The sequence below is a fragment of the Colletotrichum phormii genome (genome assembly GCF_030913505.1).
Source record: "Colletotrichum phormii strain CBS 102054 chromosome Unknown BDP81scaffold_29, whole genome shotgun sequence".
In the NCBI taxonomy this organism is placed as follows: Eukaryota; Fungi; Ascomycota; class Sordariomycetes; order Glomerellales; family Glomerellaceae; genus Colletotrichum; species Colletotrichum phormii.
The window spans coordinates 29,211-42,636 of NW_026851471.1; the positions used below are offsets into that span (position 1 = coordinate 29,211).

General features: G+C 51.0%; 5 protein-coding genes and 1 non-coding gene across 6 annotated transcripts; 2 read left to right on the plus strand and 4 right to left on the minus strand.

The window, feature by feature from the left end:
• Positions 1-842: 842 nt before the first annotated feature.
• Positions 843-2,308, minus strand: BDP81DRAFT_484851 (uncharacterized protein; the record flags this gene model as incomplete). Its single annotated transcript, XM_060595127.1, has 3 exons — positions 843-1,377; positions 1,840-1,985; positions 2,036-2,308. The coding sequence occupies 3 exons, from the start codon at positions 2,306-2,308 to the stop codon at positions 1,119-1,121; spliced, it is 678 nt and encodes a 225-aa protein (XP_060439331.1). The 3' UTR covers positions 843-1,118.
• Positions 2,309-2,935: 627 nt separating this feature from the next.
• BDP81DRAFT_t334 lies at positions 2,936-3,021 on the plus strand. The gene has a single exon. It is a non-coding gene; the product is annotated as a tRNA-Gly (tRNA).
• Positions 3,022-4,019: 998 nt separating this feature from the next.
• Positions 4,020-4,713, plus strand: BDP81DRAFT_120694 (uncharacterized protein; the record flags this gene model as incomplete). Its single annotated transcript, XM_060581602.1, has 3 exons — positions 4,020-4,042; positions 4,096-4,413; positions 4,471-4,713. Coding segments are annotated over exons 2-3 (446 nt in total), but the record flags the coding sequence as incomplete, so codon positions are not given.
• Positions 4,714-8,810: 4,097 nt separating this feature from the next.
• On the minus strand, positions 8,811-10,786 carry BDP81DRAFT_120713 (uncharacterized protein). The gene is made up of 3 exons (XM_060581604.1): positions 10,576-10,786; positions 9,405-10,448; positions 8,811-9,332 (listed from the first exon to the last, which is right to left on the minus strand). Exons 1-3 carry the CDS (start codon positions 10,664-10,666, stop codon positions 9,190-9,192), a joined length of 1,278 nt encoding a protein of 425 aa, XP_060439333.1. The 5' UTR covers positions 10,667-10,786; the 3' UTR covers positions 8,811-9,189.
• BDP81DRAFT_120705 (uncharacterized protein) lies at positions 10,787-11,229 on the minus strand. Its single transcript, XM_060581603.1, has one exon. It carries the CDS (start codon positions 11,174-11,176, stop codon positions 10,907-10,909), a length of 270 nt encoding a protein of 89 aa, XP_060439334.1. The 5' UTR covers positions 11,177-11,229; the 3' UTR covers positions 10,787-10,906.
• A 267-nt stretch (positions 11,230-11,496) lies between these two features.
• BDP81DRAFT_332182 (methyltransferase) lies at positions 11,497-12,860 on the minus strand (the record flags this gene model as incomplete). The annotated part of the gene is made up of 7 exons (XM_060585572.1): positions 11,497-11,554; positions 11,653-12,075; positions 12,144-12,281; positions 12,352-12,389; positions 12,445-12,482; positions 12,547-12,699; positions 12,776-12,860. Coding segments are annotated over 7 exons (933 nt in total), but the record flags the coding sequence as incomplete, so codon positions are not given.
• Between the last annotated feature and the right edge of the window lie 566 nt (positions 12,861-13,426).

Below are 13,426 nucleotides of genomic sequence, written 5' to 3' on the forward strand. Positions count from 1 at the left end.
TATCATCCCCAGATATCAACCGCATGCCGGCGGAAATGGCATCATGAGATTGGCTCATTGGGCGCTTGCTCCTCGGCCACTTGGCATTGAATACTGTCGTGATACTTAGTTGCGTGGTGTCCTGTTGGCTGTGTAGACGAGCAGGACGACAGAAGTCCGGAAGATCCTTGCATAACTGTGCCACAAAAACCACTTGATTCGATGCGTTTTATGATAGCTAGCTTGTGCAATGTGATAGGAGTGCTTCGCGGATGGTTCGCTGCAAGGCTGTCTATGATGCTCTAGTCCTCCTGCAGGCTTGACAACTCTGCAATTCAGGTTGCTGCATTCATCGTATGAACACACCGTCATGGTCTCTTAGATGTGGATACATGCCTGCACATGCCTGCAAGGTAGCTTGCTGGGTAACTCGATGCATGTTCTAACTAATACTCCGACGAGATCACGATGCTGATACGATCGAGGGGAGACGGGAATCGTTGGCGATCAGGAGACACATGAAATTGAGGGAATCTCGCGAGTTCCTGTCTGCTTATGAAAAGGTTCGGCCCTTTGGCCGACTCCCCGATGTTACCTCGTTCCGCTGCGGTCATCGTCTTAATACGGCTATCGTCCCGCTCATCTCATGTCAGTGCCGCCAACCAACAACCAACAATTAGATTTATTATTATACAGCCACCAAAACGCAAAGATCCCTGCTTAAATCCCACAGTTTCCGCAGCCTCCTCACCTTTCTCCTCACGGCCAAGCCGTCATATTTTGGTTTCCTCCAATCGTGGTTGAGCCAATTTCCAGGACCCTGGGTCTCGCGTTGCGTGGCACACACGATGTTGTTGGTACTCCTCGAGGTTTTCAAGCCGGCCAGTAGATCCACATCGGTGACAGATAACGGGCGTCTGGAGTCTCGGCGGCCGACGCTACCTCGGTCGGTAGGGGTCTCGAATATCACCAGGCCATCTTCAGATTTCTACGGTTCTACCAAAGTTCTATCGTTATCTCATTCAAGGGCCCAAGTCTAGCAGAGTGGCAGCCGATGAATAAGTGACGCTACTTGCCGGAAACCCGGGCCAAGAACTCTTCATCGACGAGTATCGTGCTCCTCCATGTTATTCCCGAAATCATAGCCTTTTCTTCATTATTGGCGCGGCTGACTGCTTGACCGATATTCCAGAAACAAGCCTGCCGTCCGAGAGGACCTGCTCACTTCTCCGCACTACGGCGAGAATGAACGGGTACGCAATGTCGCAAGCCAAACAGGTCGTCATGAGGAAGATGCCCATGGGGTTGACGAAGAAACCATGGGGCTCTGGCCAGTACCACCAAAGCAGACCGGTTGATCCAATCCAGCCGGTGAGGGTGCCAAGTGCCCTGCAGAACCTGTCGAACAAAGGATCAGCATAAGATATCTGCTCATATGACCCGAAACCCCCTCTGATGCAGCGGGTGCTTGTCCTGACGGAGCAAACATGACCGCCCCAACACGACAGAATGAGAAGGGCGACGACGACGAGAACCGGGGAAGAGACCCCACACATCAGAGGAACTCCAACGGCACAGCATTCGAACCCATGACCTACGGATAAGCTCGTTTGAGTGGCATCAATACGCTTCAAGATGACACGTTTTGAGGGCGGACAGCGATGAGAGGAAACGGGTGTGAGAATATCGCACACCGATGACAGGGAAGAGGGCGCAAACACGGCACAGTGAGGTGTCGTGACCCAACACGCCGGTTACCCTTATCACTTTTGGATGTTCTCTCATCCGGCGGGGGAAAGCAATCCGCTCACCGATCGGATGCGGCAAAGAACGCGAAGGAGACAGCCGGAAAACACTCACCAGATCGCATAACTTGTGCCCCCAGAGTGGCCCCTGACGAGCAACATGGCAAGACACCCAGTCCCAACGGCGAACTGCGCCAGACCGGCCGTCCAGAACGCGAGCTCCGTACAGTCGAACCCCTCCCGTCCGGCCCACCACTTGCTCTCTTGTCTCCGAATCCGGTACCGGACGCCGAAAGCCACCAGTCCGCGACGGCGTAGTTCGCCGCGGCTCCAAGGGCGACCATGACCGCAAGTATAGCGCCAATGTTCTGCGCGACAAGCGGCGCGTGGCGCCACTCATATTTCGCGTTCTTCAGAGTCGTGTAGACGAGCGGTACGTCGAGGAGGAGCCAGACGAGGAAGCCGAGACGTTCGAGAGGGTGTTCGGCGACGCGGGCCGCGTATATGAGTTCCCAGGAGAGATTCAGGGCGAGAGCGAAGAGGGGCATGCCATATGACTTCGTTCTGTGAGAGCGGATGGACATGAGGACATTGCACATATCCCAGAAGATGGCGCCTGTGATGAGAAGGGCGCCGGAAGCTGGCACGACCCATGAGGGAACATGAGGGGGAGGCGTATCCGTCAGGCCCATGTTGCAGGTACTGGCTTGTTCTGATGCGCCAACTTGAGTGCCTTCGTACTAACGGTCGTTGTCGTAAGTTGTGATGGGGTTAAGTTTCGGAGGGATGTTAGGCTGTGGTAAGCGATCAACAACAACCAGAGGCTATGGTCAAGTCTGCCTAAGCGCCAAGGATCCTCCGTAAGCAGAATCGTCGAGCACTATCATCTAGTATTTCATTCCCCGACTGAGAAAACTCCAAGACCATTTCTTCAGTTTCGTGCTAAGATGGCCTAACGATGACTTATAGGTCACTAACCTTTCATGCAGGTACATCGGCAAAGAGCGCACTTGGGAGTGAAAACTGGACGAACAGGTAAAAACGCGTCCATTTTGATGCGATTCGGTGCTATAATTGACAGTCTCGTAAACAACAACGAGACAAACTTGCAACTGCTGCATATAGCCGCTCGTGAGATGCATTTCAGCGGTTGCCGGGACACGACTTGGTACATAAGTGCCAAAAGTTGTTGGTGGAGTATCATCACATCCGCATCTGTAGTGTAGTGGTTATCATCCTTGCCTTCCATTCCAAATCGGATTAGCAAGGGACCCGGTTTCGATTACCGGCGGATGCATCCCGCGGATGAGTTCATCTTTTGATTTTTTGACGCGTTGAGCCAAGGAGAGAAAATCTGGCCAACTGCCCTTGGTCACCCACCTGACTCAATTGGCTTGATTTTGTTGTCCGTCTGTTCAAGATATTCCATCAAGAGGGGCTGTTCGGAGGCCTAATTGAAGCTAGAGGTAGATCAATATTTACGTGTAGTGAAAAGGAAGAATTGGTCTACAACGTATCTTATATTAATGCAAAGGAACAGAAAAAAAATCAACTTCGTTGTGACTTTCCAAAGCCGAAAAGCACTTGTTCGTCCACTAGGAAGGCCTCAAGCACATGCAAAGATAGAGGCAAACACCCGGCTACTTGATTTAAATATGAAAGTGCACGCGTGCACGTAATATTTCGTACAACATTTCTGCCCTCGCAACTACACAAATACAGATCCATCAACTGTAAGATCTGTAAAAGGTATTATCCATCAATACGTACCTTCTATCAAGATGTGGTTTGACAGTGCATGTCAGACCTCGGAGTAACTCACGCTTTCCAAAAGATAGGAGCTTCCATATTTCTTGGGCCACCAATAATTATTACGTCGGCAAGGCAGGCTGATTTTTTCGAAGAATTGGAAAGATGAGCTCGAAAGCTCTGCGAATTTGGACATTGCTCAATGTCTGACATTGTATCGGTGAAGCTGTCACCGAAATCCACTACCAGGGGTCATGATACCTACCCCTCATTCAGATTGTCGGCACTGCTTCCGAGATAACGGCTTTTACCCGAGTGGCAGCCCAATACTCGTCGGTCAACCTCGAAATGGCATCTTTCGTTTACAAAATAGAACGAATGATAAAGCTAAATGCCAAGTCATCTGACAAAATGTTTCCAAGAAGACCGTCAGCGCTTCAGTCAATCCGTTTCGTGCGCCGGTCGTCAACCTTTTCTCAAGGCTTGTCAGGTCTCAAAATCAACTCCGATCGTCTTCAAGAAACGATCCACCTTACGTGCCAATGAGGGGCAGCTCATCGATATGGCAGGTCAGCATCGCTTCTTCCCGAAAGAGCTTCTCAAGTTGCTGACAATTCACCAGAGCTCTGACTGAAACTGGCATGGCCCGGCTGACTCTCTCAGATGAAGATGCCGCGGCGAGACAATGGTTTGTGGAAGAGACACAAAGACTAGGCTGCGATGTCAAAGTTGATTAGATGGGCAACATTTTTGCTAGGCAAAGAGAATCGCTAGGCTCGACTCTACCCATGACTGCAATGGGCAGCCACTTAGATACCCAACCCCAAGACGGTAGATATGATGGTATACTAGGCGTCGTTGCCGGTATCGAAGCATTAAGAACGATGAAAGAGAATGGCTATCACTGTAACTTCGATATTGGAGTTATCAACTGGACAAAGTACGCAATATCAGCTTCCACCCACTCAGGTTATGAGTTTCGCTGACTTGCTCTCAGTGAAGAAGGCGCCAGGTTTCCGGGCACTACAGTCTCCTCCAAAGTTTGGGCTGGAGAAATACCAATTCAAAGCGCTTGGGATCTGAGAGATGTGTCAAATTCCTCTATCACTGTTACGGGCTGGACCCGATTAGTGGATCCGGGCCAGCGCCCGGATATTCTGCCACGATTGACCGCGCGGGCTCTATTACGCCTACGCTCCACCTCTGGGGAAGCTCCGCTTATAAATCTCTTCTCGTTAGCTTAGATTCTAAAAATAGAAATTACCTCTATATGGCTATATAAGGGCTAGGTTCTTAATATATCTAAGTTCTCTATAATAATCCGCTCTATTACCAATTATATAGTATAATAAAGATAGTTATATCAATTAATAACGTAACTAAATTAATAGATAAGCTTTAAAATATAAAGATAGTCGCTATAGGCCTATAATAATTAGCTAAGAGATAAGCGGCTATAAAGAAAAGATAATAGGTAGAGTAAAAGTAATAAAGAAGTAAGTATGGAGCGGATGCTATAGAAAAGAAGCTAGAATATAAGAGCTTAGTTAATATCTTATATTTATTTTAATAGTGCTCTGCCTAACCTAGTACCCCGCCTACTAAAGCGAGTAAGGAGTATATTAGTAGTAAAAAGGCCGCAAGCCCCAAGTAGGACTAAGATATCCCCTTACTATATAGAAAACTATTCCCGGACCTAGCTAAGTTTATAAATAGTAAAGACGAGTATAGTATTTAGGAAGCCTAGATATATAATAAACTCGTTATTAATACGCCCTTATATTATGTTGTTACGCCCGCCGCAACTTGTCACTGTGGGCGCGTAGCTATATATGCAGAACAAGGGACAATGATGACCGGAGTCATCATTATCGAAGCTTCTGCTTTGTGCCACAGTTGGTTGCCTTGACCTGCTCGTAACAGTAGGCAAAAAGAAAAAAGGTAAATAAGTTGAGATACGAGTTAGGATAATCAGAGAATCAATTGTGTTAATGATTATTCTATGATATAGTGGGAAAGTATAGTCTATAACCCATCGGGTGCGGATGGACACCATTTTCGCCAAGCCCCAAAATACCCACTACTTATCCACTATTACCGCGCATTTAAAGGGGTACTTTGATGGTACGTCATTTATCCCTATGCTCTGTTACCTATTATCACCACTATTACTACCAATTTGATTGATGCTGTAATGTCTTCTAACGATTCTGATTCTGATGCTTCTATTACTTCTGTACGCAGCTGTATAGTAGTTGAGGTCCTTCCAGAAGACCTTACTGCTGCCTGCAATACAGACTGTACGCCCGAGCGCTGTGACGCAGCAACAGTCCGGCCCTGCGAACCTCCGGCTACCGAGCATGGTCTTCCGGGCTCCTTCCGGCCCTTTAACGTGCCGGCCACTCGAAGGACAACACGAAAGGGCTGCTTAGACTGTAATGTACCGTTATGTATTGATAGAGATTGCTGGTACCTCTGGCACACCCAAAATCTATAGAGATTGGAGGTACTAGAGATCTATTGGTTAACTTAAAGGGTTTCCAGGCCCTTATTGGCTCTACACCGCCCTTGGCGAAAATGGCGTCCATCCGCACCCGATGGGATATACCGTACGAGACGGGTAGTCGGCTTGTAGAAAGCGGTATCATACGGCAGTAATCGGCAGCGCCACACGTGGCGCTGCGACAGATGGGGAATAATCCCGATGTTATGTCAGCTGTGCTTCTATCCAAGACTTCAAGTTTCTACCAAAATCTGCAGCGCTTGTCTGCTTCGCTCGTAATTTCGAGCACACCCTCTTCTACCACTGGCGTTGCGGCGTGACAGCTGCTTGCAACCAATATTGGACCTGGGATACCTCGTGTGGTGTGGCTCAGCCGCTGCCGTCTGTACTCCTAGTTGGCGTTTTTGAATTGAGCTACAGCTTGATGCATTCGTCCTATGTCAACTCGCTGCCGTGGAAGCTGTCCGATGCACGATGTCCCCAATGAACACTTGGCTCCGGCAATTCTTGGGACTGTGTATTTCTGCCGCTAGGCTCGCAGTGTTAAATTTCCAACTCCCCCATTCAAAGGGCCTGACTAATAGTCGTCCTATCCGTGCAGAGAGTTTTCGTTCAGCCTGAAATAGACTCAGACTCGCAGATATAATGCTACATGATATGGTGGATTGATGCCAAAAGAATGCGCAATGTGGACGTTCATTGATGCCGCTGTATTTTTGCAACTAATGTCTTGTTATGAGTACTTATTTATCTTTCAGAGTTATTTCAGAGTTATTTCTCTGTGTCTAGTGGGAACTTGGAAGAGGATCCTGTCGGATTGGAAGCCCAATTCGACCGCGAGTAAGGGTAGAGCAGGGGCCACCTCGAGAGGGTACTGTTGGAACAGCAAAGGCTGATAAGGAGTAATAGGCAGGTACCATGGGCTGGCTGGCACCTGCCCTGGGCGAAGTGGGACAACTGGCGTAGTCATCACCGCCGGATAAAGGTGGGGCAACCACCCAGGCCGTCACTACCTACTTCGACCGACTCCTGCCTACAATGTAAGATAGAACAACAAGAAGAACAAGCAATAGGATCACCAACAGACGAGTGATAATTGCTACCACTATTTGTCGTATACGACCCCGTGAACCAACAGGTACAATTACATCTCGACGGTCCACCCAACCTCCGGTTGAAATCTCCCTTCTACTCCTTACGCAGAATCAACCAATACAGAGATATTGATACTTCGTCACCCCCCGAACCCTACGGTTCGAACCAATACCTTGTGATAGGGATACCAACAGATCCCTTTCCAAGATGTCGTCGAAATAGCCTTCGACCATCATTCAGGAACGCCTCGAACAACTTATAGCTTTCGTTCCGTAATCGCAAGTTGTGATTAACGTATTTGTCTACGAGCAGTTCGCAAGTCCCGACCCAATAGGAATACATCCATTGCCAAGTGTCTTACACGGATGGTCCTATTATTGCAACAAGTTAGCAACCCGTTTCAATTATTCAAGGACGGCGATAGTCATATCGAAAAGTGAAAGAATGGACTGTACCTGGCCACAACTCAGAACGGACTTTGTGTTACCATCCCAAAGACAAGTGCCGAGGTCACCTCCAACCGGAAGTCTGCAGTTCTATTCACATTCATCAGCTATCATGTCGCGCCAAAGTGATCAAACTCCAAGAGGAGCGTAAACATACCCACCGACCCAGTACCGAGGGGAGGAAGCTGACGAAAAGAGCGGCGTGGAACTTCATGGTTACTGTAGATGGTTATGTACAAGAATTGTTCGCTGGAAGAGTATTTTGCGGCAGGAGATACGATGCGAAGTAGAGAATAACAACACTTGAGAAATCCTCATACAAACAGGCGCACACAAAGAGAGAAAGACCAGCTATAAGTATTAATAATTACTCAATGACGATCTTCAACAGCGGACAAGCTGTGTACCCGAAACCAATACCAACGGGAAATTCCGCTACTGAGTCGCGCGCAACGAGGCTTGGAGAGGCGCGTAACAACATGATATCCAAACTCTAATTGACAAGTTCATCCCAGCTCAACTCCTCTCAGACGGGGCGAGTATTACCCAATAAACATAAGGTAGGCAACATATCCCTGTAACTCCTTACAAGTGCCGTCCGATCCAATTCCACGGGACGCACGGCTTAGGGCGCCCGCCCCCTATCAGTTGGACATGATTTGTAAAGAGCGCGCAGCACGAGACTCTGCGAGCATTGTCCCGTCGTTTACGGAGTCTTTTGACGTACTAATACTCTCAATTGACGGCTCGGATTCATCCTCCAGTGGGCTTATAATGCTCCGCAGGTCTTTCTCCGCAGATTCTACTACGGATGCTCCGCCGGAGACTGGTTGCCGATATTCTTTCTTACTGCCCAGGCCTCAGGACGCTACAGCCTACGAAGAATGGAGAAAAGGGCTATCCTATGGCCCGTGATCCTTACGAGACGTGCATGCCAGGGCCCAGGCCATCTTGGAGAACGTGCGCCATTCACATCCCAGCCAGGCCGGCAGTGAAATGAACGTGCCCACGAACCAGGAATTACGGACTACGCCGGTTTCTATCCAAATGTGGACTTGTAGTCACATATCGCCAAGCTGTCTGTCAGTCTCTCCCTTCTATCTCTTGGCTTTCATGAATCCGAAGATCAAATAATTTTACCCGACCAAGCCGATTACCGTATAAACTTCACGGTCTAGACGTGTACACATAGTGAGATGCAAGAACCTCTCCTCGTGCTATCCGCTAAGGCCTAGAATTCGTAAAATATTTGTTCAGCAGCGAAACGCCACATGATTCTTCTAGATGGAAGACAAACCCCAGTAAAAGTCCATACTCGACCAACCTAATCATTATAGTAGTCATCAGCATAATCATCGCCGCCATGGCCATCGTCATAATAGCCACCATCGTCGTATTCATCGTCGCCGTGGCTGTCATCAAAGGTGCCGCCAGCATAGTCATCGTCGTTGCGAGCCTCGTCAGCACCCTGCTCGTCATCGTAGACAACTTCACCATATCCGGTGTACACGACATTGTCCTCGTCGCCATACTCCCAATAATCCTCCGGAGGCTCCTGAGGCTGCCCCTGGACCCCCTGCACGTCTCTCTCTCCCTCGTAGACCTGACCATTTTCATCAACCCAGATAACCGGGGGGCCATACTCGGGCCCAGACGGCGGTATTCGATCAACCTAATCATCGTAGTAGTCGCCGCCATACTCCTCCCTATCAGACTCCCGATCACCATCATCTCGGCCGCGATAATGGTCCTCAGACCCAGATGATGAATGGCGCTCGTAGTGATGCTCGTGGTGCTCAGAGTCTGAGTCGGAATCTGCGGAAATTGTCAGTTTTGGCGTTCAATAATCTTCCGGAGCGAAACCCGGAGAGGATGAGTGATCGTTACCTAGAGCATTGGCGATAAGCGCGCCTCCCAGCGCACCCACCGCGAGACCACCGGCCACGCCGAGGAACATGTTGCCGTTGCCGCTCTTCTTCTTTTTCTTCTTCTCTTCACTGCCGTATCCCTGTTCGTACTGCTGTCCGTACTGCTGTTGAGGCTGTTGACCATAGGGCTGACCGTACTGCTCGGGTTGCTGGGGTTGGCCGTACTGTTGAGGCTGGTCGTACCCATGGGGTTGACCCTGCCCGTATTGCTGTCCGGCGTAGTACCCGGCTCCAGCTCCTGCAGCTGCCGCAGCCGCACCGCCCGCATAGGCTCCGTATCCGGGCTGTGGGGACTGACCCCCGTAACTGGGTTGGGGAGAAGGTCCGCCGTACCCCGGTTGGGGTGGTGGACCTCCGTAGCCGGACTGTGGTGAGTGGCCTCCATAGCCAGGTTGAGGAGCATAGCCAGGCTGAGGCGAATGTCCGCCATACCGAGAAGCATCTCCATACCCTCCATGGCCCAGTGGTGACATTGGCGGAGGAGACATGGCCGGCGGTGGCGCAGGCGCCTCCCACTGAGAAGCGCCAGTTGCTTGGTTGATGTAGTACCACCGTCTGCTGTTGTCGTCAAATCGCTTGACCCATCCCTCAGGCAGCCGCGGCGAGGGAGGTCTTCCGTAACCAGGTGAAGGGGGCCTTCCATAACCCGGCGAGGGAGGTCGTCCGTAGCTTTGTTGCTGCTGCTGCGGCTGGGGATACGGGCTAGATGATGTGGAATCACCATACCTACCGGGATGCGGAGAGGGATACTGCGGTGCGGAACCGTAAGCACCCCCGGCGGCGCTGGCAGCTACGCCAGCGGCGACGGACGACATGGCACTCCCCTCGGAGACGGGATCAGAATAGGCGGAGCGCGTGGGGTCGCTGGAGCCGAAGGCGGCGGGGTGCTCGCGCTTGTACTCGTCGGCGCCGTTCTGCGGACCGCCGGCGTAACCCGCCGGCGGTCTGCCGTCATAGCCTGAGCCGTGGGAACCGTAGTTGCTGTATCCATAGTCCTGGTGGCCTGTGATGTGTCGTTAGGATTTGGTGATGCGATGCTTTTGAGATAAGGTGGGTGGGGGTCTTGCGACATGGTGAAGGGCAGAATTGCGGCGGGAGTTGTCGCAGAACATCACATTTCGCTCACTCACCTTGTTTGATGATCTCTGGGTCGTCGGGGATCTTGAAGTTGCCCAGCTGTGATGCCAGCTTCGCGACGTCGAAGTTGCCGAAGAACGACATCTTCGTTCTCTCGGGGCTGTGTCCTTCTTTTCTTTCTTTTCGGTAGTGACAGTTGGAAGTTGGAAGGATGGGATAGAATTGCACGTGGTTGGCGGGGGATTTGACGTGGTCGTCGCGGGGTCAAGTGACCAAGGTAAGGTCAGGCAAGGTGAGTTGGGCTGTTGGTAGGTAGGGGCAAAAAAAGAAAAGAAAAAAAAATTGGCTGAGGTAAGGAAAGTAGGGCCACCCGACGGGATCAACCTAAATGAGCGTGGTGAGGCAGCCCAAGCTAAAGGAAGGTGCGCGCCGTGTGACGGGCGATTCGTAATGTGATTTCTTGGGCTGCAGGTGCGACTGCACGTCAGATTGGCTTCTTGCCCATTTGTTTCGGCAGATCGGAACGCAGGCGGCGGGTATTTTTCTGGGCTTTTTCTGTTCGCTTCCCTTGAGGTTCCATTCTCCTGTTTTGTTTGTCTCCACGTTTGGTCGCCTTGCGTCGTCCGAACTTGGCACTCGGGACCACCCGTTCATCTCATAGGGCTGAAGGCTGTGCGATCTCTTACCGTCACTCTCACTCACTCAGCCGATGATCACTTGGAGATGTGAGGGATCTGAGTGAGATGAACTCAAGTGAGGGGAATGAGTGAGTGACACGTGAAATGACCATCACACGCTTGACCCCGCCAGGACTAGCACAACTTCATTTCCGTAGAGTTCAAGCCTTTGCATTACGATGCTACATCGCTATGCTATGAGCCCTCAAAAAGAAAGGCTACTTCATAGACCAACATGATGTTAAAGTAATTAGAAATGCTGCACATTCCAAGATCCGAAAAGACACGCCTTCACGTTCATTCAGTCGCCTCCATTGCAGCCGGTAGAGCAGGCTTCTGTCCATACACCACATGCCTACGCGTACGAAACCAGTTAGTTCCCAGAGATAATACTCAAAATCATCGTTGACCTTGGACAACGGAATGAAGGGCATCGGGGGAAGGAACACTCACAAATCCAACAGCGCATGAAACGCCCCCGTCTTCAACTCCCTCCTCACCTCCGCAAGCTGCACCAACACCTCCTCCTTACTCCTCCCCAGCACACCACACAACAACTTCAACGAAAACCCTTCCAGTCCCTCAAGAATCTGCGCCAGATTCAGCAACCCCTGGTCCTTGAAGTGCCGGTGCCGCGCCCAGGGTCCAATAGGCGTCTTGAACTTGTGGTGCGCCACGTGCTCGAACCCGCCGTGCCCGCGCACCCACCCCTCGAGCTTCGGTCCGGGACGCGGGTCGCGCCCGATTTTGTCGAGGGTTTCGACAAAGGTCTGGTTCCATTCGTAGGTTGCGTGTTGGGGGGTGTAGCTTCCGTCGTCGGAGTAGTATTCTGTGCTCATGTCTTGGAACTCGGCCCAGCCTCCTGGGTTGAGGTTGCTGTAGAGGAGGGGGTGAGGTGTGAGAAATAAGACCGGATGGGAGACAGGTAGGAGAGGTGGACGTACTCGTAAATGTTGGCAATCAGCTTCGGCCAGTCTTGGATGGAGGCGGCCATGTATCGGCACATGATGAAGTCGTACTTCTTGACGCCAACCCACTCGCTCTCGACATCGTCAATCTCGAATTTGACATTTGGGGGCACCCTGTAATTCAAAGAAGAAGAGTGAGCTTTGAAGATCGCCAGAGAGGGTTTCATGTTGGGACTTGACGCACCACTCCGGTTGAATCGCACTCAAATCGTTGCCGATTACCTGCCCATCACTTAGCAAAGCAAACTATCACCAATCTCGCTCATCACCAACTCACCTCGGCGTTCTCGAAAATGTCACCAATCTCAACAGCCCCTACCAACCACAAACAATTAGTAATGCATCGCTTTCGAGATCTTTTGGACTTGCGGAGACGTACAGATACCAGTGCCTGTGCCAATATCCAAGATGCGATGGACCTTGTCCTTGGCCAGCGGCGCCAGCCAGAGCTTGCTTCCAATCGCCCTCACCATCATGGCGTGGGCCATGTCGAGACGCTCCATCTCGACCTCGTCGTTTGGAAACGAGTACGCTATATGCACACGTCAGTAGGCTGAGAGCGGTCGTTGATCATTGTCGTTGTGATGCTGAAGCAAGAGGAGACTCACAGCCCGGCCTGAATGCATGGTAACGACGGCCATACTCTTCCGGGTAGTCGATGACGCTGGATGATAGGGATGCGGTATAACTCGAGCTACCTCACTCACTCGTGTTAAAGAAGGTGCTATAGATGAAATGGAGTGACGAGAATCTTAGAGAGCCATTACATTCTATCATCAATCGATGAATCGTTATCACTCTACACCGAAAACATTAGTCAACGATAGCTCAATCTCAAGGCAAACTGAGCTGCAACGCACAGCAAACCCCTCGTCAGCTTCAACCGGATCATCCTGCTGGGCGGGATCAATCGCCACCGCGGGGACGGCTCGCGATGAACTCGTCGTCGGAGCCGGGTCGGGGGACGAGACACCAGCTGCAGGTGCGGCCGTAGTGGGCGGTGTGCCCGGTGCTTCAGCCATGATGTGCGCCTTTTCCGTCTCACGGGAATTCCAAGTGAGTGTAAGCAACGTTTGGCACAACGTTGGGTTGAACTTAAAGGTACTGAGTCGCGCGGTCGCTGTGACCTAGCGTGTCTTGAGAAATCGCGATCTTAAGGAGGGCAGATGAATCAATACCGCGCAAGGTCAATCAACCAAAAGACCGGGCTTCATCTGCTTGGGAGGGGAGCTCCAGTTTTTGTATCTGCCCGTTTCCAG